This window comes from Lampetra fluviatilis, chromosome 2 (genome assembly GCF_964198595.1).
Source record: "Lampetra fluviatilis chromosome 2, kcLamFluv1.1, whole genome shotgun sequence".
In the NCBI taxonomy this organism is placed as follows: Eukaryota; Metazoa; Chordata; class Hyperoartia; order Petromyzontiformes; family Petromyzontidae; genus Lampetra; species Lampetra fluviatilis.
Window position 1 is genome coordinate 7,133,141 of NC_136276.1, and position 23,032 is coordinate 7,156,172.

General features: G+C 41.9%; 2 protein-coding genes across 2 annotated transcripts; both read left to right on the top strand.

Annotated features, from left to right (window-relative positions):
• The first annotated feature begins 1,598 nt into the window (after positions 1 to 1,598).
• On the top strand, positions 1,599 to 12,834 carry RNF113A (ring finger protein 113A). The gene is made up of 10 exons (XM_078867437.1): positions 1,599 to 1,752; positions 5,834 to 5,910; positions 8,567 to 8,662; positions 8,809 to 8,916; positions 9,091 to 9,200; positions 10,003 to 10,109; positions 10,344 to 10,433; positions 11,992 to 12,085; positions 12,249 to 12,355; positions 12,577 to 12,834. The coding sequence occupies exons 1-10, from the start codon at positions 1,632 to 1,634 to the stop codon at positions 12,669 to 12,671; spliced, it is 1,005 nt and encodes a 334-aa protein (XP_078723563.1). The 5' UTR covers positions 1,599 to 1,631; the 3' UTR covers positions 12,672 to 12,834.
• A 4,273-nt stretch (positions 12,835 to 17,107) lies between these two features.
• Positions 17,108 to 22,535, top strand: LOC144940935 (alpha-aspartyl dipeptidase-like). The gene is made up of 8 exons (XM_078867448.1): positions 17,108 to 17,705; positions 19,261 to 19,349; positions 19,916 to 19,990; positions 20,184 to 20,263; positions 20,486 to 20,659; positions 20,914 to 20,973; positions 21,126 to 21,208; positions 21,672 to 22,535. Exons 1-8 carry the CDS (start codon positions 17,614 to 17,616, stop codon positions 21,733 to 21,735), a joined length of 717 nt encoding a protein of 238 aa, XP_078723574.1. The 5' UTR covers positions 17,108 to 17,613; the 3' UTR covers positions 21,736 to 22,535.
• The last annotated feature ends 497 nt before the right edge of the window (positions 22,536 to 23,032 follow it).

Sequence of the window (23,032 nt, forward strand, 5' to 3'; positions counted from 1 at the left end):
GAGCTAATGATGTACACGTTAAATAAATACAGCATTGCATAATCAATAATATAACCACACAATTAGTGTGATGCTGGTCAAGAATAATAACGGAGTGGCAGCCTTGGGATGGACCTGTTTGGAGAGGAACGTCCAACAATGAGATGGAGCGATTAAATCAGCTTGCGTGCAGGTGTTAGATTGCTGGAACATATGGCGCAGCATTTCTGTCAATGCACTGGGGATAAAGGCCTCCACAAGTCGTGCGGGTCGTGGCGAGGTTTATTTGCCGATATACTATATTATTAAAGTACTATTAAAATATTATTGAAGTAAAGTTGCCATTGTATAGGAGGGGGCACAGCTGGTGCATCTGCCAGTCATCTCAATCGGGCAACCCATGGCACCTGCTGGGTCTGCTGTCCCGTAATGCTGCCTCAAAGTGCACGTGGCCTGGCACATGGGGCCGTGACGTCACAGTATCTTCGTGGCGAATGGCGGCTGTCGGTTGTTGTTGGTACAGTATTAAGGTTGCGTTCACCTTTATGCTAATTATAACTCGCGATTATGTTAATGAGGTCCGTGATCATGTTATTGTTACTCGCATCTACGTGCCGATTGGCTGACGGGATCGTGACGCGCCCGCCAAACCAATCAGGGATTCATACTCTTAGGTTCTTTCGGAAAAGTCACGGAGGTAAAAAAAATAATAAATTAAAATAACTAAATTAAATCACTGTGATTTAATTTTAAAATAACTAAATGAAATCACTGTGATTTAATTTAGTTATTTTCATTTATTATTATCATTTTATTCTTCTTCTTTTTTTACCTACGTGACTTTACCGAAATAACCTAAGAGTATGAATCCTTGCAGTCACGAAAGCTTCAAATCTAGAATCAATCAGGGATTTGGCTGGCGTCAAGGACTTCGTGCGAGTGTGAATTCGGTGGGGAAGGGGGTGGGGCTTCGGGGGGAGGGGTGGGGCTTCAAGAGGAGGGGGTGGGGCTTCGGGAGGAGGGGGTGGGGCTTCATGGGGAGGGGGTGGGGCTTCAGGGGGAGGGGGTGGGGCTTCAGGGGGAGGGGCTTCAAGAGGAGGGGGTGGGGCTTCAGGGGGAGGGGGTGGGGCTTCAAGAGGAGGGGGTGGGGTTTCAGGGGGAGGGGTGGGGCTTCGGGAGGAGGGGGTGGGGCTTCAGGGAAGGGGTGGGGCTTCAGGGGGAGTGGTGGGGCTTCGGGAGGAGGGGGTGGGGCTTCGGGAGAAGGGGGTGGGGCTTCGGGGGGAGGAGGTGGGGCTTCGGGAGGAGGGGGTGGGGCTTCAGGGAAGGGGTGGGGCTTCAGGGGGAGTGGTGGGGCTTCGGGAGGAGGGGGTGGGGCTTCGGGAGGAGGGGGTGGGGCTTCAGGGAAGGGGTGGGGCTTCAGGGGGAGTGGTGGGGCTTCGGGAGGAGGGGGTGGGGCTTCGGGGGGAGGAGGTGGGGCTTCGGGAGGAGGGGGTGGGGCTTCGGGAGGAGGAGGTGGGGCTTCAGGGGGAGGGGGTGGGGCATCAGGGGGAGGGGGTGGGGCTTCAGGGGGAGGGGGTGGGGCTTCAGGGGGAGGGGGTGGGGCTTCAGGGGGAGGGGGTGGGGCTTCAGGGGGAGGAGGAGAGGAGTCGCTCATGGCGGAGCGCGGCTTCAAGGCGGCCGTCGGCGGCGGGAGTGGAGGAGACGCCGGCGGTAGCAGCTCCAGGAGAAGGAGGTTCAACCCGAGGAAGCGGCCAGCCAGCGGCGACCGCACGGGTGCGCGAACGGGAGGTGTTGTGTTGGTGTTCGACACGCACAAGTGATTAAAAGTTGAATCGCGCGTGTTGCCACCACCACCGGCTTCAAACCGCGCACGTGGAAGCGGTGGTTGGTGATGTACGACGATGGGAGCTGTAATGGTGTAGAAGTTTGATTGCGATCTTAATCTAATATCGGTGGCAGCGGTGTAGTAGTTAATGGGGTTCGTGGTGGTGCCTTGTGTGATGCGTGGAGCTGTATAGTTGCAGTTGTTTGTGCAACGCCGCGTTACGAACACGGCCATCCGGGTTAGATTCGGGCTCGAGGTCAACAACACCAGCGACGATTTACCTGAACCGTTCCTGGGCCTCCCCCTAGATCGACTCGGTGAGCACTCAATTGTGCCGTGCCGGCCTTCATAGGTGCTCGCTTACACGGCACTTGCTACAGTCTGTTGAGGCTACACGGGTGATCTTTTGATGGTGCCTTGTAATGGTGTAGGAGGTGGTGGTGATTGTGATCTGGTGATGGTGGTAGTGATGTGGTTGTTGTTGTTGGCTGTGGCGGTGATGGAGGAGGCTCCTGGATAGTTGGAAGCAGTCGCCCTCCCAACAACAGCGGAGTGCAGAGGAGCGACGCTCATAACAACGAACAGAGCGCCGGGCGGATAAAATATAGAAAGTTGGTACAGTAGGGGACACCTATAGCACCTGGGTCTCGTGACATCCTGTCAACGAACCTTCCGACACTTTTTGTGGCCTCGAAGTGCACCTGGCCTGGCACAAGCACCGTGGGGACGTCACCGCCACTTAGTGGCGAATGTTGGCTGTTGTTGATTGCCGTGTGGTATTCGCCATGTGATAGTAGCTGTGGTGGTAGTGATTTATGAAACTGGTGGTAACGGTGGTGTTGGTAATTGATTTCTTGGTGACAGTGACTAGTTTTATTTGTTTGTATATATATTAAAGTGATTTGTTTACCTTGCCTATAATTTGCACGCCTATCATGTTTTTGTATTACTGAACATCTGTCAAAAATAGATGTATATAGTTCATTGGATTCCTTCAGTATAAATAAATATTCTGATTGGGAATTGATGCTCGTATTGTAGTGTCCGTGGTTATTAGGGACGTGATTAGAGCGAAAGTAGCCAATAATAATGTGATAAATGTTTGGGTCAGTTATTGGTATTGCGTTGCAGTCAAAGGGGTCTCAAAGTGGTCATCGGAATTGGGTCAGGGTTGGAAAGTGGTCGGTGATTATGGTTGCTTTAGGGTCAGGGTTAAAATGTAGTCCGTGTTAGGGCCTATTCTTTTGTTAGGATTATATTGGTTATGGTTAAAGATGTCCTGGGTAGATGTTGTGTTAGAATTAAATGGGTTCGGATTCATTTTGACACTGTGGTTTAATTGTAGTTGTGTTTTTAGAAAAAGCCAGGAGATGTCAGTACATTAAAGGATTGAATCCATATGCACAGATCTTTCAATGTTATCCCTTATTATTCTTGAGGTTTCTCTGGGTACTCTGGCTTTATTTTACCAACATGCATGCATTGAATCGGCTAGACTTCCCAATGCCGGACGTTTCTGAAAAATATTCATAAGATTCCGTGAATTTTTTTTGCACAAAGTGAAATATTACGGTAGCTTTTGAGGGTGAAGACTTTAGTTTGAGTTATTGTACATGTGTTTATGGATGTTTGGGTAGAATTAGATGGGGTAGTGGTTAGGGTTGCGGTAATGTTTAAAATTTACAGGGAGGGATGAAATTGGTTAAGGATTTAGATTGTGTTTTTGGTTATATTGGTTAGGTTTTGTGTTGGAGTTAAAGCCATCAGCCATAGTGGTTGAGCTGTGGTTTAAATGGGCCAGGGTTGGGATGAAATTGATATGATTGTGGTTGTTGGGATTAAGTGAGATGAGTAAGGATAAAATGATTGTGTTAGGGCACTTAGAGTTAAATGGGGTAATGGCAATAGATGTGTAATGGTTACATGGGTTAGAGTTCCGTGATAAAGTTATCATCGTGGGTCGTTGTTAAAGCTATATTGTGTATGGTTATATAAGACAAGGTTAAGTTAAATGGCTCGTGGCTAAATGGATCATGGTTAAATGGATCATGGCTAAATATAATTAGTATTCAACAAAACAGGATTATGGTTCAGTGTACTTTAAAATGATACAGAATTATGGCTTAATAAGTTAGTTAAACACAATTACAGTATTGTATTTGATCTCTTTCAAATTACAGTACCTGTTCATGTGTACTTTATAATGAGGTTCGTGCTACATGGTTATGAATAAGCAGTGAGCAAACTAACAGATTTCATAGTTAATGGAAATAAACACTGCTTTAAATATTTCATCGTGTTCCATAGCAGGTACAAACACGATGACTCACTGCCAGAGGATATAATGTAAGAGATACAAATGGAGTTGAGCTGAATCTGCGTTCAGATGTTGTGGTATCTAAAATAGTGGGGCAACAGAATTAGCTCTGCCATAAACATGCCCTCGTTTATAAAGAAAAAATCATAATATGGCGCACAACAGGTTTCCATACGCGTTCCAAGTAGGGGTGTAACGATTCATTTATCAGTGAATCTTTATTCTAAGCTATTAAAATATCCGTGAAATCAGACGTATATGAATCGATGTTTTTGTATTCATGTGGATTGTTTGTAATGCTTTCACATGACCCCTTGTAGCCAATAGTCGCCACCACATTAACCACAATGTTTACATGTTGACATAAATGTATGGTATATAGAGTACAATATGTTTTTAATAGTTATAGGAGTAGCTATTGCTGCCTGATCTGTTATACCTGTGGATATATAGTGTTAAATGTGGGTGATTGTGGCTGCACTGTATAGTTTTTGATATTTCAGTACCAACCTCCGATTGACATGATACGTCACCGTGTATATATATATAAATTCTTTATTGATTACGGTGACATCTTGTGGCATGAGACTTAATGTTCCATTACGTTATGATCAACACGTTTTCTTAAATATTGTTGTTTCTTTTGTGGATACCACAATTAGTAATATATCCTATAAAGCTTGTGGGATAACTTGCCAAACCCCTTATCAGTGCCCTACCTTATTACAGACCAATTCAGACCTTATTGGTCACCCCGTGCCCTTAGAAATCTCAACGTTCATTCTAAAAAGCCCTTATTGAAATGCCTGTATGCCGTATGGGCCTGAAAACTTAATTTCCCTGCACAAGAATACGGGTAAACCGTATGGGTTGACAGGTATGGTCAAAAGTCACAGGCTTGGGCTCATCCCGGTGTGCATGTAGTGATGTCATAGGTATGAGACTGCATCGTTTAAAATCGGCATGTTTCTCATGTCGCATGACAAAAACACAGACCCCCTCAGCTAGCACAAATGCCAAATCATTCGCTTGATGAGCCTATTGGCTTCATTGATTGTAATAACGTTACTACACTAAGGATAAACCTTTTTTTTTTACTTTGGCCATACGATTTTTATAATTGTTCAAAATGTGATGATCTGCATAATAACGGTTATAAAATATAAAGATTCGATATGGGTATACAACAAGCCTACCCTAAATGTAGGAATATTCGGATTATTTTATTGCACATTGTTGCTTTTGTCAAATGTGATTGAAAATGTACAAAAGTGTTACTAAAGGATGTATTACATGCTTTGCATTTTAAAATCAATCATTTTATTGATGTAATTTTTTGTAAAAAGATAATTTTGTTAATCACAGCTGGCTGCATTGTGCCAGTGCTTGTGAAATACAAAATAAATAAATAACCCGCACTAATGTCGCGCGGTATAAGAAATTGATAATTGATTTAGAGACTGCATTTGTCTAAATGAATAATGCTCCTAGGGGGTGGAGAGCAAAGAGGGGAAAAAATATCGAGGGGGGGGAAAAGACAACCGCACAATGCCTCTGTTTGGCATCTGCTGCTGTGCCGCGTGGGGGGAGGACCTCACTTTCGTCGTGGTGTGCGCCACTGACCTTCTTTGCTTGTTTTGAAGCCTTGCTATAGGGCCAGTAGGCAATGGATTTTTCATTCTCGGACATTTTCTGCATTCTTCCCGAACCAGAGAGCAGCGATGAGGATGGCGCAGCAGTGTTCAGGCCTGAGCGAAAGCAGCAGGCTGCAAACCCCATGGTTCAAGGCGTAAGTCTTTTTTTCTTCCCTCCATCATATCCGTGCGCAGCAGTGCTTAATCGTATGCAGACTTGATTTATTTGAACATTTTTATGCTGTTTCTTCGCGTCGTGTGTTTTAGGTTTTGCGATACGATGTTGACATTGAAAGGTTTTGCATTTTATCGGCTGAAGATAATCCAAGGAGAGGTTCTGCGTTTAACACGTGGGTTTTTGTTTTCTCTGCGACTGCGTTGTTTACTTCCACGAATTGAAATCTATGTGCACAGAATCCTAATTTCATTGCATGATGTCACTGCTGGTTGCTACAGTGCAGTTTATATTGTATGCTATACGTAGTATTTGTTGTGTTGTGCAGATATAAATGTATATAGGGCAGTATTCATTCGTTTATTATTTGGAAATTAACAGCAGATGTTCATTGCCGTTTCATCTTAAGATCACAATGTTTAATATTGTATCCATAATACATTGTGCATAATGCATTTGCAGATATTACATGTTGCAGTAGATAACTAATGAAAGCGAACATTTACCAATTATGTTTGTATGCCAGATAATTGCAATTCATCGTACAAACATTGGTGATTCTACTTTGGCAGTGGTGCACAAGCACAAATAACAGTCAACATATCCATCAATAATAGTGCCTTAAAAGGGAAATGTATATCTACAATGTTTATAAATAAAATTTTCATCAGAGCCTCATGGTTTATGGTGCAGTTTCCCAAGTGCTATTCACTCCTCTGGCTTGTATGTGCTTTGAAGAAGGGCCATTACCCAAAACGTTGCCTATTATATTTTTTTCCTCTTAAGGCAGATTGTCATACGTGATAATATAATTAGATTTTAATGCGAGTTTTTGCTCCAATAATAAAAAAATCGATTAAATTTTTTCCCCCAAATATATATTTTTTTATACATTTTATACGTCTGCCAGCATAGACTCAACATTTACAGTGGTTTACATACACTGTATGTTATATACACATGGACGCCCATATATTGACTTTGCTTTGTTAAATATTTTCATCTCAGGACAATTTACAATTAAGAACAATTTAGGGGGAAAATGCGAATGGTAATGATTATATTATTTAACACTTTACAACCTTCGTTTTTGTCTTTGGACGTACAGTATTTAATTATCAGTATCTAAACCAACGTTTAGCTGTTGGGGACAAATGCATCTGCTTTTTTGTAAATACAGGAGTAGTTTGTATCTCCTATGTTTAGGCAACCCTATGGTTGATGTTTCCCAGTTTTAAATATTGGAAGTCCCTTTATATAAACACAGACTTGGTAGACGTTGTTTCTTCATCTTTGAGAGTTGTAGTGACCCCCCCCCCACCACTCGATCTCTCTTATGGAAAGAGCTAATGCCGAAATGTTTTCAACATTCGTTGAAAATTAGTAATTTGCACACCTGTGCATATGAAATAAAACATTTGTTGTTAAAGTAGGCACTCTTTAAATTAAAACAAAAAAAAAACAAACAAAAAAAAATAGCCTGCCATCCCATCCGTGTGTTCTGACATATAAGTATTGTATATTACAGGGAGCTAATTCTAAGATATTACAAAAAAAATGATCCTATGAAAACATTGAACAACTTATATATTTTTTAAATGTAGCATATTTTGGTTGAAAATACAATCTATAATTTGTAAATGTAATTTTTTTTAAATAACTATTTACCCAGGGAAGCCTCACTGAATCTCAAAATATTTTTTTACGTGGGGTCCTGCATTGGAATGTCCAGCCACTTCCATTAATATGTGGAGACATGTGGGAGTAAATTGACATGTGGGAGGACATACATGGATAAAACCAATCCATAAGAAGGGGTACATATAAAGCTCTGCAAAAATAGACTCATGATCCCATTGCTCTTATACCATAACCTGGTCACCTTGCAGCCTAAGCCTACAATACTTGGTATTGGTATTCCCAGAGAAGCTCCCATCCAAATTATGTCCTGTGTCAAACCTGCTTAACTTCTCAGCTCTTAGAAGATCTGATATATTAATGGTTTGGTCATAGAATTAAAAACAACGTGAATGTTCCCATGGTGCGTTTTGTACCCTTTTCTTAAGTACGGTTATGAAAGAGAACATTGAAACACATTCCAAAGGAACTTTGGTGAATAGCTGTCACGAAAATTTGTATTCCTGCTTGTAAGGTGAGCACATTCGCTGAATTTACTGTGGACATATGATCCTTATGGTGGTACCCCAGGGTACCAAGTAATGCAAAATGGCTGAGGCAATTAAATATGTTATTTCTGGGACACTTTTTTCCAGGGGTGTACTCAACTCTGCGACTGGGGTACCAATCAATCCGAAATCAGTGCTACGCCGCGATGTCGAAACGCAGCGAGGACAATTGCGCTGAAACCCTGAATGCTCGTATGCACCATAGTACATCGTGTACAGCGCGACGAGATGAGTCGATTGCCGCATCGCTGACCATCAACAGACTAAAAATGACTGCATCACGGACATTATGTGAGAGCCGGGGTACTATGGGACCCCGGGGTCCCGCCATAAGGTTCATATGCATATATTGAATATATCTCGGTTCCTCTGGTCCGCGATTGTGTTTGTGCATACAAACACAGTATATAATTGCTTAACTGTATTTGTATATACTCTGAATCATTACAGACTAAGCGAGTAACCCGTGAAAAGCAAAAGTACAGCAGCAGTGAGAGCGAGGAGGATCGAGGAATAACTGTGGCCTACAAGTCTTCACGCTCAGCAGTAAGTTATTTTATTTAGACTTTTTTTTTGTTATCTGGAAAACTGCTCTTAACAAGCCAATATGTCAAAATCCTTTTACACGATTAGAAACCCAAGTGCTGCAATAATGCTAATGTTGTGGTACTTGTCTGTGATTTGCTTTACAGAAACCACTGGGACCAGATGACATGGGTGCCACTGCCACATATGAGCTGGATACAGAGAAGGTCAACGATGCACAGGCCATATTTGAGAGAAGTCAACAGATACAAGAGGTATGTCTCTAGCCAGACTAGCCCGAGACCACGGCTGATAATAGTGTGATTGCATATACTATTGGAGTATATTTGGGCAACTTTTATGCAATTACACCTAATATGGGAGTGCAGCTTTAGTCCTTTTGATTTAAACATTACATACAAGGATTAATTGCAGAATGTATTTTTCAGGAGATAAAAGGAAAAGAAGATGACAAAGTCTACCGTGGAATACATAACTACACAAAATTCATCAAACCGAAGGAAACGGCAATGGGAAATGCATCGTCTGGCATGGTCAGGTGAATATAAAAAACAAGAGTGATTTCCTTCAGCAGTGTATTTGAAAGGACACAATAGTTTCACAGCAGAGTGCAGTAATACCCAAATCATAGATTGTAGTGCTGGTTGCCAAACCAAGTAACAACTAGTGGTCATTTACTACCAACTTTGGAGTCGTTGGTGACTTGGACAATTCAACACTGACTGCAAATATAATGGGCATGATAAACGTTAGCACAAGACCATTTAATCCTGATAGTGGTCCATCTTGGCATTGTTTTTTTACATTTGCTCCACCAGACTGAAATAGCCCTTTGCCAACATGTGAGCTGCAACCAAAACATGTGCTTGTATTTAATTTGGTATAGCTGCAAGGTCTGAAAAGATCAGCAGGGTAATTTTTGACTGATCTTTCAAAGACAAGCTTATTTAGCGTGTTATTTTTTTTCTCCATAACAATACTAATGATTATGTTGAGTTATGTATTCTCGAATGTTGCATCAAACTAGGACCTATAGCAGAAAGGGAGGGTCCTTGCCTGTAAGATCTGCAGTTCACCAGCATTTTTTGATGCAAGGCTGACTGCTGATGAGACACTATGTTGAAACTGGTCCAGAGTTTGCTTGTCTTGAATCAATGCAGCTGGAATTATACACTCCCGGAAGGCCGTGTAGCTTGATGGGTTGTGTAAGAAATACTTTTATTATTTTCATGTTGAGAGAGACCTATGTATGAAGTAGACATTGATAATTTTGTATTAAAATCGAATGTTGTTTATTACACACGCTCTATCTGTAATGTTTTTCTTTTCATTACTTGCAGAAAAGGGCCTATCCGGGCTCCTGAGCACTTGCGAGCTACAGTACGGTGGGACTACCAACCTGACATCTGTAAAGATTATAAGGAAACTGGATTCTGTGGCTTTGGTGGTAAGATGCGGCCAAGTTTTTACGTAACGCATTCATCAATAATATACAGAAAATTGCGTGGAGGAAATTGCGTGTGATTGTGCAGTTTTGCAAAGCCTGTTCCCATCATCAGCTGCTGTGATTTGCTGAGCTGTGTTATTTGATATTTTTGGCAGTGGTTGTCCTGTCCATTAAAACACACTCAAATGGCGAAGCTTTATTGATCACTTGCTTTGTCATTCTCTCATTACACAGATAGTTGCAAGTTTCTGCACGACCGCTCAGACTATAAGCATGGCTGGCAAATCGAGCGGGAGCTGGAGGAAGGCCGCTATGGAGCTACAGGTTGGTGAAAATAATAACATTTTAGCCAATGTGTTAGCCAAATGTCTTGTTATTTACACTGAATAATACTACATACTGTATGTCATTATTGTCATCAGTCATGGTCAATCCACTGCTAGATTAATGTCTTCCCAAGCCGCAACCACCACTCATAATCTTGCGATGCAACGGTTCATCCAGAACCTTTACAGGAACTGATTTAATTGCCCCATCTTTTTGAACATTCTCTGAGGCACGTTCCATACATTTGTTGCCAATCCGTTATTATTCTTCACCATCTATCATCCATTATAGCAATACATCCTGCCCAAACTCACTTTTCTCAATGGTTTGGATGATTTAATTAACCCTGTATATGTTATATAATCGATGTTTATTTTCCATTAATAAAGTTTTGACCTTTTGTCATAGCAGGTAGTACACAGTGATTAAACGTGTTCTTCTTTAGGCATATTGGTGTGTTTCTTTTCATTATAAATTTCAGCTCTCCAAAGGCACTCCAACTTGCTCTTGACCGCTTCTTTATCTCCTCTTTTAGATTTTAGTCCATTTCAATTGCTGTAATTTCCAGTTGTGTCCCCCTGGAAATTATCTCAAATTGTTTCACGAACTTATGGTATATGACTTTTATCTTCATTTATCCTGAGCCCAACCTTGCACCCTTCTCTGTTAAGTTCTTTTAACATTTTCTGCATTTCGTTCTCATTCAATGACTGTCATCAGAAAATCTGAAATGATCAATATTAGCCGCATTAATATTATGTATGCCTTTGTTTATCCTATTACATTTTTGGAAACTATCTTCTGTTGCTGTGAATCACCTTGGAGAAAGCATGTCACCTTGTCTGACTCCTTTTAATATGTATGTTGGTAATGTCTTCATACAATCCAATTTTTTTCATATATTTCTCAATATCTTGATTTTAAGCTTTCTTGACTGCAGGAATCCATACTCACCTACGTGACTTTACCGAAAGAACCAAAGAGTATTTCTGAATATATTTTGTTTTTGTTAACTTGGATGAAGGCATCAATGTTTACTTAGCCAAATGCATTTTCAAAGTCTACAAAGGCTAGGCACAAAACCCGCATCGCACCTCATTGGACCTGCCACTACACCATTCCATGATTGCGGTATTTAGTTTCTCTGTAAACATTTCGTGAAAAAGTCCGCTAATTGTTTCGGCAGTTGGCCCTGCTTGTTTGAGGATGTCCACATTTATACCATTTTGTCTAGGAGCTTTCCCCTATTCAATGACAAAGGAGCAGAGTTTACTTCACATATAGCATCTACAATGTCTTCCTCTTTATTTGAGAGTTGGTCTGAATCCTGGGGTAAATGCATTTTTTACAGAGGGAAATGCGCTATTTTAAGATTATATTTCTCTTATGGGTTATTGTTCTGTATTTCCCCCTAAGGATCAGGTTATGTTTAAAAATAAAACCTTGAGGAAGCTTGCAACTTTTGGTCATAATTGCATTACCGTACATTCGTTTAAATTGAGCAATATCACTTCTACCAACAATTGTGACAACTTAATCCTGTGTTTGTCAACAGCGGAAGAAAATTATGAAGTCAGCAGTGGGGATGAGGATCTTCCTTTCAAATGTTTCATCTGCAGGGAGTCATTCCAACACCCAGTTATCACAAAGTAAGCTGACGTTTGCATTGCCTTCAAGAACCTAATGGTTATGCTGTATATGATTACGTGACATTTAAAAATACATAAATGATGTGCATTTTCATTGTGAAGAGCACTTCATCCATTTCATTCCTAACCAGTGTAATTCTACTCAATTGTTTGTACTTCACAGGTGCAAGCATTACTTTTGTGAAAAATGCGCCCTTCAGCATTACAAAAAGTCCAAGAGGTGTTTTGTATGTGGACAACAAACAATGGGAGTGTTCAACCCAGCTAAAGGTTCTCAATGATATTTATTTAACACTACCTAAAATATTGTTGTGCTAATTCAAAAACGTTGGTTTGAATTAACACGTTATTTTAAACATTGCCACTTGGTCGTGTTGTAATTAGTTTCATTTTAGAAAATAGCATTATGGTGGCCTCATTGTTCATGATAAAATAATGTGATTGCAATTGGTTTAACAATATTGTCTGATGTGTTTAATTTGTCACCTCAGAACTGATTGCTAAGATGGAGAAGATAAAGCAGAACATGAAGGGGAATTCCGATGAAGATGAAAAGTCTGCACCACAGCATTCTCATAATGAATGACAAATTCTGCATCTTCACTTTCTACTAATTTCTGTCTTGACGCATTTGTATTGAGCCTAATTTTTACTGAAATCTCTGTCAATTTACAGTAAATATTGTAACGTCTTCACAGTAGATTTTAGGCATTGGCTATATTTTTTTGTAAATAAACTGACAAATGGAATTACCCTGTGTTTTTTGCCCATGTTAAGGAAACGTATTAAACTATCCTATCCAGTTAAACATGGAAATATGAATTTCATTTCACTGGGTTCTCATGTTGCTAAATAGGCAACGTGTGGATATGTATTATCTTTGTATGGCAAAATAGCTCAATCACAAGGTCATGCGTGGACTTTCTAGTCAGGAGATGAGGTGAGGCTGCACTATTTGGTGGGAAAGCAGAACTGTTGTGTTAAACGTATATTCTTGATTATACTGGTAGGAACCTCCTAGTTACACCAGCCCACAGGGGATTATTGTGTCCGTCCGTCGTGCATCCAAAAATGGGAGGGGGAGGGTGGGGCTGGGTGGGGAGGGGCTGCTCGCCTCGATGTGCCCTTATAAAACTCAACGTTTAACCTACTCAAGCCGGCTTGTGCCCGCCCTCAGTCGGCCATATTTGCGGAATACACCACGCCGCCGTTGACCCTGGCCATTGACCGAGCAACCCAACGTTCCTACCAGCTCCCTCCGCAGGAATGTTAACACATGATTCGGCCTTTTGCTGTCATGTTCTTTGCATGTCAGACTAGGGAGATTACTGCCGTGTTGGTATACCTGTTATCTGCTTCTTTTTGGGTCTTTTCCATATCACATTGGGTTCAAATAAAAAATATATACAATTGCTGAGCAAAAGCCCAAAACGTCAAACAGCCAGCAACAAACAGCACTATCAAATTCGTAACAGGTATGAATTGATTTCTTGATTTGAGCAAGTTTATGTATCCATACATAGCTACTTTTCCCTGATTACCCCCCCCCTACTTTGAATTGATACAAATTTAAAAATATATATATGGCTATTTTGGATTAGGCCTTGTTTTCTCCAGTTCCTGGCTGTTTCCTGCCTTTCCCGTGCTTCGGTGTGGTAGCACAAGGTCTCTTCAGGGCCTGCTCGAACTAAATGTTAGTAGTGCAGGGCCTGAGCTGTGTCATTGTGGTGCAGTGTTGACCCTGAGGCCTGCCCAATATTTGTGGTGGCATGTGGTCTGCTTGGAATCAGCTTGTGCTGCATTTCGCCTCTGTTGAAACAGTTCTTGGGGGTGGGCACAGGGAGAGGCATATGAGCCGTGTTTTTTTTATTGAATTGAGTGGCTGATGTGGATGGCCAACTTGATAGCATGTTGGACTGGCCTTTGATCCCAAATTGCTAATTTTTTCAGAAATGTCATCAGTGATGAACTTGGGTGCCTTTTGCTCTGCTTTGTGTGTGGGAGGGGGGGGGTTCATTTTAACTTTCTCCGTAATTCAAAATGCATTGCTATTTTTCATCTTGTTCCCATATTTTCTTCCATTAGTGTTCCGTATTTTTATTGTATTTGTAAGACATTTGTGCCAAATGAAAATCGCAATCCTTAAACTAGACTGCCTCAAGAGGACTGCCAATACTCTTCATTGCCTCGTGCTCATTTATTCCATTGAGGGGATGGTGACAACTCGGGAGAGACAAAGCTGTGAAATATCCATCACCAATACTGATACAATTTTTGATATGGGCGACAAATCTTTGTTGCATTCAACTAAAGAAAAGCTTGGTCAACGATAATATAAAGTATTACTGACAATTCCACAGTTCCTCGTATTGTTTTAGAATGACGTTATCCATCGTAAAACCATAAATCTGTTTGGCACATGCATTTTATATGGTCTGTGAATAATCTGACCAAGGAGGCATTCAAGAAGCTTGGTTTTATTTCCTGTGCCAAAGCATTTTTCTAATTCTGAACAATTATTGCTAGAGTACAATGTAAAAAAATCAGCTGAAGTTAGAATATTGTCTTCTGGGATGAAGCACCCGGTTCCTACCTAACTGTAATATAATTAAATGTATAGCAGTCAAGGTTGATAATCCATCACTCACTACAATCACTTGCAGTGATGCTTGTCTCTTGCGGTCAGATGCGTCATTACTCTTCTGTCACAACTACTCTGGTTACTATTTTATTTAAACTTTTCATGGATTTATTCACCCATGTTGGGGACTCGGGTCTACCGGACTGTTTCATCTCATCCACACCACAATGTTCAACCTCCACACTGCAGGTCACAATACTTGCCTTTCAGATTTTCCCCTTGCACTGCTCGACTTTGTAATTTCATCTCATCCACACCACAATGTTCAACCTCCACACTGCAGGTCACAACACTTGTCTTTCTGATTTTCCCCTTGCACTGCTCGACTTTGTAATTTCTTCCCATCGTATATTTTCCAAAGCTATGATTAGTTACTTTGAGCTTTTATTTGTGGCCAGGTCGCTTCTAAAATATAAGTTAATACCTTTGGGCTTTACCTGGTAGGATGGGGATGGATTCGTTTTATTTGTATGTTTTTGGGTGATTTGTTTAGCTTGTATTTTGCACTGCTATCGTGGTTTTTGTTTTGTTTTGTAACGTTATTATCCGCCCCTATTGGACATCTGTGAAAAAGAGCTTTATAGCTCATCAGATTCCTCCAGTATAAATATTCTGATTTCAAACTCTTATACGTTAAAATTTGGACAGTGCAGTTTATTGCGTGACCCATTAGGCCCGTGCTCGGCAACGGTGTTTAAAAAAATAATAATAATGTAGCATGCCGTGTGACATCATCGCCTTGGTCGAAAAGGCTTATTCATTGTTTTTGGGTCTTTTATACAAAGTATTGGATAACCTTTTGATCAAAATGGCTGGTTTTATATGCATTTATTTGGTGGTGCCGCTTTGGAAATGATGCACGATCACACACCCATGCAAATAAAAACTACAACACGTTTATCTAGTTTATGTGCTATGAAGGGCCATTGCCCAAAACGTCACTTATTCATATTTGTCCCGTGTAATGCATTGTTATTGACTGGCGTTTTTTTTATAGTACCGTACAAGTACCGGATAGCATCACAGCCTTATACAAACATGAATGTCACTGCGTTCACTCTTTCCATCTGTCTGTGACATGGGGGTCACGATAAATGTTCATCTTTATGGGAGTTATGGGGACCCAATGTTACAGACATACCGTGTCAAACCAATACGGTGTATCCGTATTTTTATACAGGGAAATTGAGTTTTCAGTTCCATACGGCGTACAGCCGTTTCAAGACGGGCAAATAAAAACAAATGTGTATTTGTGTTTCTCCTTTGTGATGGGACTTTGTAGGATGCACGTTGAGATTTATAAGGGCACGGGGTGACCAAGAAAGTCTGAGTTGGTCTGTAAGAAAGTAAGCACCAATAAGGGCTTGACGGGTATCCAGATAGCAAGAGCTAACATTCACGATCTCTTTCAACCATTAGCCACATATTCATTCAAATCTGTGAATGAGTAGACCCGGCATCTGAGGCGTTCATTCATCGAATGAAATTGTCAAATTCGGATAAGTTCACAAGATCGTCCCCGTTCAAATTCATTGCGGTTGTGCACCAGGGATATCTCCATATATATAAAAGGCAAAGTTGTGATTATGTGTGTCTGTTCAAAATGTTTAGCGTACTTCCCGACATGCAACAAACTTGAAATTTGCCATGTGGGTACTTTCCAGACTGTACACCATGCAAAAATTATAAAAATACACTTTTTTGGGGGGGGGGAGCTCAATAATGCATATATTTTTTTGCACGGCAAGTGACCTGCGACGTCACATCTGTCACGTGACCCGCGCACGTGGAAGCGTGGCGCATTGTCGTGTAGTGGGTAGCGCGCTGCGCTACGAACCCGGCGACCCGAGTTCGATTCCCGCTCGCGGCCACCACCGGTGACGATTATTTGAACCGGTCCTGGGCCTCTCCTAGGTCGACTCAGCCTCAAACGAGTAACTGCTGTGGTGTGTGAACATCGCCACTGGGCAGACAAAGGCGGCCGGGCGTGGTGGATCCAAGTCCCGGGCGAAGCCGGGTAGGACAGCTCGTGCTAAATAATTGCACGTTTCTGCTCGTGGGAAAACGAAATACATTTTGCACGTCGTACCGCGAATAACGAGACGCGAGACATGAACGAGACGAGGACCGATTCCTGGATCGCGAAATCGCTCGGGTGGAAGCTTCGTTAACGATTTATTTTTTAAAGGGAACCGAATCCGATTTTCAATTTTTGTTGTAATACATCATCACGCAATGGACCGCATTGATCTCCACTGGACATCTATGGGGGGGGGGCGGGGAAGAGCTTCACAGCTCATCGGATTCCTCCAAGATAAAGTTCACATTCCGATTGACAGCAAATCGGAATCGCACAACCCCTTCACATCGAATCGACTCACGGAGGAAGTTTTCGTCCGTCCAAGTTTCAAAGTCTCCTTCCTCCCCCCACCCCACCACCCCCCCCCCCCGATGCTTCCGTGCGATGCGCGGCTCATTCTCTACCCGCTGCTGGACGAGGGCATCGCAGGGAGCGCGCCGCGCGGACATCGTGGCCATCCTTGACGGCGCCTGTCGCTACGGGCTGGTGAACGCGGCGCTGATGCTGCTGCTCTCCGCGGCCTTCTCGTACCTCGCGTCCTGCGCCACGGGCGGGTGAACTTTTGAACCCCCGAGGCCCAACTCCGAACCCCCCGGGGTCGTTGGTTGGACCCCCCCCCCCCAGGGGTCGTTGGTTGGACCCCATTCCCCCCTCCTCCCCGAGGTCGTTGGTTGGACCCCCCCCCTCCCCCCGGGGTCGTTGGTTGGACCCCATTCCCCCCTCCCCCCCGAGGTCGTTGGTTGGACCCCCCCCCCCCGACCTCCTTTTGCCACACGCTGCCGCCCGCCGCGGATTTCACGGTGAAACATGCGGCGCCTCTTGCTGGTGTCGAACTCGACGCTGCACGGCGGCGGTTACCTGGACCACTGCGAGCAGCAGCTGCGAGACTTCTTGGGGAGGTGAGAAGAAGGGAAGGAGTTGAGACGAGGAGGGTGGATGGATGACGAGAAGCGCCGATTTCGTGCGTTGCCCGTCTCGCACTCTTTTTTTATTTGACACGCTTTTATTATTACATGCTTTTATTTAACTCACTCTGTTGTTGTATCCTCAAATATTGTAACTCAATTTTAACCCACTTCCCAATGTGGTATCGACTGCAAACTTGGTATACTTATGTCATACTGCTCACAATATAAAAAATAAAATATTTTTTTAAAAACATTTTTTATATGTTATGTTTCGGCTTGGGTCTAATTGTCCACGGGAAATTGACGTTGGCTGTAATTGATCAGGGCCCCTTAGGTTATGGCAAGCTTCGTGGCCACTTCCTGGAGTCGTGGAGTTCTTCCATTACGAGTACGATACATTTCATTAAAGCGTGTTTAAAAAAAGTTTTTTTTTAATATTACTTATTATTCTTTGGCACGTTAAAGGCAAAAGGGTGAGCGTCGAGTGGGCGAAATGGATTTGGCTTGAGCTAAATGTTGAATATAGACACCCCCCACCTCCACGAGTCTCCCAACTCATTCTTTTAACGCCTCTCAAGACCCCAAAAATGTCACTTCCTGGCCGGAATCACCAGGGGGACAATACCATTGGCATTGTCATAGCCATACGATTTGACCGCGTATTCTTGTACAGGGTGTTTGAGTTTTCAGGTCCATACACCGTACAGCCGTTTCAATACGGGCTAAGACTTTGTGCTAAGACTTTGTGTTTCCACCTTGTGGATGGGACTTTGTAGGATGAACATTGAGATTTAGAAGGGCACGCGGTGACCAATAAGGTCTGAATTGTTCAATATAAGGTAGGGCACTGATAAGGGGGTTGACAGGTATGGAATAGGATCTCCCGGTGATGATGACGATGATCTTGGAACAAAAGCACTCGAACGTATTCGTCAATAATACAAGTGCGACGTTTCGGGCAACGGCTCTTTCTCACCATAGCACATAACTCGAGAGGCCAGAGGGATATATTTGATATGCGTTGGAGACTGCACTTTACATCGTGGGGCCAAATTAGATTTTTTTAAATTGCACATTGTAAGGTGCTCGGGGAAAGAACACAAAATAGTCAAGTTTCTGCTACCATCCATCTCACTCCTCCTGCACATGACAGGATCTCATCGCGAACATTCTCATGACAATCTTAAATTTTGACATGACATTGACGTGTTTCACAAAAAAGTTGACTTTCACAGATACGTGTTCTGTCTGGCCTGTGTTTTCTTTTCATGGGGAGTGGTTGTGCAGTGGTTAGCACACTGCACGAGGAATCCGGTGACCTGAGTTCGATTCCCATTCACGACCAATCCGATTCTGGGTTTTCCCTCGGTCGACTCAACCTGGTGCGGTGTGTAAATAGCATCACTGGGGAGACAAAGGTGGCCGGGCGTGGTGCTGGCTACGCCATCCCCCTCTGTGTCGCGGAGACCTGAATTGGTCCTCGCTAACAGCACTTCCCGCCAACAGTTTGTTCAAGGCCCTGGCTTTTGTCTCTTTCTGAACGCAGCGCTGTAAGCAGGGTGCTCTTCATTCCGTACGCCCTGCAGGATCACGATGCCTACACCACCACGGCCAGAACAAAATTTCAAAGTTTGGGTCAGTATTTTACCCGCTTGTGCTTTGAACTTCAATGTCCACGTAATGGCTAACGTGCAAGATGATGTGTGTCGAGGTGCAATTTCCACTGTTGTACATTGGTTGGCAGATTAGTTATTTCGATTTGTACTGTAACACCATTTGAAGTACTCAGGAAAAGGTTCTCACCGAGTTGCAGTACTTTTTCAGGAGGGATAATCTTGCTTAGAGCCTTTTGACTAGGTCCGTCATTGGCTTCGTGTGGCAGAAACCGGAGCAGCCGGAAAAAAATACCCACCATGCATAACATAACAATGGTGTACTGGAACTCTGCACAAAATCAAGAATTCCATTCTTTACCACCATCTCCTGGCGGTATCATTGAATTATTTGAATATCGAGTCGGGTAGAAAATGTGTACAGTACTCTTTTTTTTTTATTACAGCAGCTTATGAAGGTGAAATGATAAGAGGGCAACATTTACACATTGTTAAATAAACGTTTCAAACGTAACCAGTGTCAATTGCAGTTGTCATCAACCTCTTATCGTACTGTATGCTGCTGCATGAGGTACATTTGTTTTTCAGGTTACGAAATCGACGGCATTCACAAAGCAGCGGATCCTGTGGAAGCAGTGAAAAATGCCCAAGGCATATTTATAGGTGAGGACGCCACGTTCAGATTGACTTTCTCTGTCAACATAATTGGGACTTGCACAGCCTTTTATTCCAGCGAGCCAAGTTTGGTTGATCTCATCAGTTGCGTCGCATCACTCAGTGCACTTTCAAAGCACTGAGATAAAAAAATAACTCTCAACACGATTCATTTCTTTAAAGCTTGTTTTATCTACTGCAGGTGGAGGAAACACTTTCCGCCTTTTGAAAATGCTATACGACAAAAGACTCGTTGCCGAGATTAGGAAACGTGTCCTTGAGGTACCGTATCGACCCGATTCACTTCGCATCTGTGTTGTTGTGCAACAAACCAAATACATGTGCAATGCTTATTACATCGAGTACTTATTTTTTTGTCAGATTAAATAGAGTTATGTTAAATCATACTTTTATTTTTCCTTCTGATATTTGAGACCTTTAAAACCATAATATTTGAACATTTACTGCACCCTCTTATTCCAGTTGCAATGTTGTCCTCTGCAGGATGGCATTCCCTACATTGGCTCCAGCGCTGGTACAAATGTTGCAACAGTCGGCATCAACACAACCAATGACATGCCCATCGTGTACCCTCCTTCACTCAATGCTCTCGATTTGGTGCCCTTCAACATCAACCCACACTACCTGGACACTGACCTCAACAGCAAGCACATGGGGGTATGTACATGTACAGCCCTTTTATCAATCCAATGCAGGATGAGGGCCTTCCCTTGCCGTGGTGATTATCCTGACCATTATTTATTGAACACGAACCTTCAGCACTAAACTGAGCCCTTGTGGAACGTGAAAGTAAAAAAGTTGTATTTGAGAGATCTTAAAAATTGTATTTCTTCAATTCCAGCAAAATATACATTGTCATATTTTTATTGTTTACCATCAATGGATGTTTTTTTTGTTCTTTTCACCCAAAGGAAACTCGACAGCAGAGAATTGTGCAATATCATGAGGAGCCTGACACCCCACCTGTACTGGTTAGTCCTACATTCATACATCCACACCGGAGTAATAGGCGTGCACCATTACAAATTACGGTGATTAAACACATTTGTATAGCTGTTACATTGATGATTATTGAATTGGTGGAAATCTCAGAATGATTAACATTTGTAATGTCTTATCACAGGCTTTGCGTGAAGGTTGCATGTTGCTCGTGGAGGGTGACAAAGCCACACTGCTCGGCTGTACTAAAGCACGACTTTTTTTAAGGTGATGTATAAGGACAGGGTCCTGTAGGGCATGAGTGGGAAATCCTACAACCCACAAACCAAATTTGGCTCGTGGCTTAATTCCATATGGCCTATGGCGACATGTGGCTGATTACTTCAAAACAGCCAGAAAAAGCTATATATCCCATCACTACAAGCATCGTGACCCAACTAAACTGGTATGAGAGGGTGACTTTTCAATCTGGCAAAACTTGTTTTTATAATTTTAGTATGCTCAGTCACATATTACTTTAAGGGCATCTTGCATTGACAGAGGTGACTCAGGTGTTTGTTAATGTGTAGCCTGCCAAAGGTATTTGGAAGTTCTATTTGGCCCCAAGTAAGGAAAGCATTTCCCAGCAGTCACTTCTATCGAGCAGTATGCAAGGGAAACATGTGCCAAATGTATTACAATAGATATTGACTCATTGTATTAAATATACATTTTTTTTTCTTGTATCCAGATCGAAGGAACCCACAGAGCATGATGTTGGCACAGACTTCAGCTTCCTGCTGGCCCATAAATGAGCATTGCATCCCTTCTCTGAAAACATCACTGCTTTCATAACTCTCCATCAATTATTCGACAGGAACAATCCAACCAGTGTCACACTATGCATAGCCAGTATCAAATCATCTATGCCGTAAGATACAATTAAAGTAGGCTGCAGTTTCCACTTGTGTAGTTTCTCGGTTGTTTATGCTAATGGTGTTAACATTTATTTTGAAATGAAATTCATCAACCAATCTTGAATTGCTATATTTTTGGAGTTTAAGGAATGTTCATTGCTAAACACTATAATTATAATTTTTTCAATACGTTATTTTGAAACTAATACGTTTATTGCTGTACAGCAGTTTGCACCAAAATGAGATCGTTGTATTCAAAGGCTGTATACGGATGTTATACGTGGTCTAATACTTAAAACATACATTGAAACAACGTACAATTATAGTTTTTACATCCTTGACATTATTTACATATGACATACACCTTTTAGACTTAAATTCATGTTTAATAACTCTCAAATCAATGTTTATTAATGTTAATACTGATTTTGGACACAAGCACAGTAAAACGTTCATATTCCAGAGAAAGCAAAAATGAGTGAACATTCTGTGTAGTTTCAGCAGATTTGTAACTGTTTACAGTTGAGTTGCAAGTCCAAATTATCTAAATAATGCATGTGGCAACAAGCACTTTCTTAAAAAAATTAATTCACATAAATTACAGTGCATTCCGAATTGATTAAAGTGTATTCTCTAACTTGGTGAATGGAAATGTGGTATCATGCGATTCTTTAATTCTTGTGAAATAAAATGTACAATATTAAAAAGTACTTGTTTTTCATGGGTTGAGTGTGTTACAGTATACAACGTTGTTGATGTGGAACCCCAAATGTTCCTTCAGTAACTGGTTAATGATCTGTGTATTTTTAGTTGAATATTAACTAGTATGTAGTTCAATAAAACTATAGCAACGCCGAATGAATGTAGAGTCATACATGTAAATGAAGACCATAATACACGAAAGAAGGCATACATAACGAAACGGTTAATTTATAGTAGCCACGTGCTGGATGGGTTATTGCATTGCAGGATCTTTAGAGAGTGGCATTTTTGGGAGGCATTTATCGAGCAGTGGATTGACCAATACTGATGAAGAATTTCATAAATGGCCAATTCCACGAAGTAAATCACAAGAACAAGGTAGGTGTTAGGATACAGCAGATACAACTCTCAAACATGTAAATGTAATTATCAGGATTCTGTGACCCTTGCTGTAATTCCGTTGCTGTATAGTCCATATCCCAATATTTGGTGA

Excerpts from the sequence above, each read along its gene's own strand:
- RNF113A (XM_078867437.1), top strand. The coding sequence starts at position 1,632 with ATGGCGGAGCGCGGCTTCAAGGCGGCCGTCGGCGGCGGGAGTGGAGGA. Across the intron at positions 10,434-11,991 it reads AGGCCGCTATGGAGCTACAG|CGGAAGAAAATTATGAAGTC; the intron begins GTTGGTGAAAAT and ends GTTTGTCAACAG. Across the intron at positions 12,356-12,576 it reads AGTGTTCAACCCAGCTAAAG|AACTGATTGCTAAGATGGAG; the intron begins GTTCTCAATGAT and ends TTGTCACCTCAG.
- LOC144940935 (XM_078867448.1), top strand. The coding sequence starts at position 17,614 with ATGCGGCGCCTCTTGCTGGTGTCGAACTCGACGCTGCACGGCGGCGGT. Across the intron at positions 19,350-19,915 it reads AACAAAATTTCAAAGTTTGG|GTTACGAAATCGACGGCATT; the intron begins GTCAGTATTTTA and ends TTTGTTTTTCAG. Across the intron at positions 19,991-20,183 it reads TGCCCAAGGCATATTTATAG|GTGGAGGAAACACTTTCCGC; the intron begins GTGAGGACGCCA and ends TATCTACTGCAG.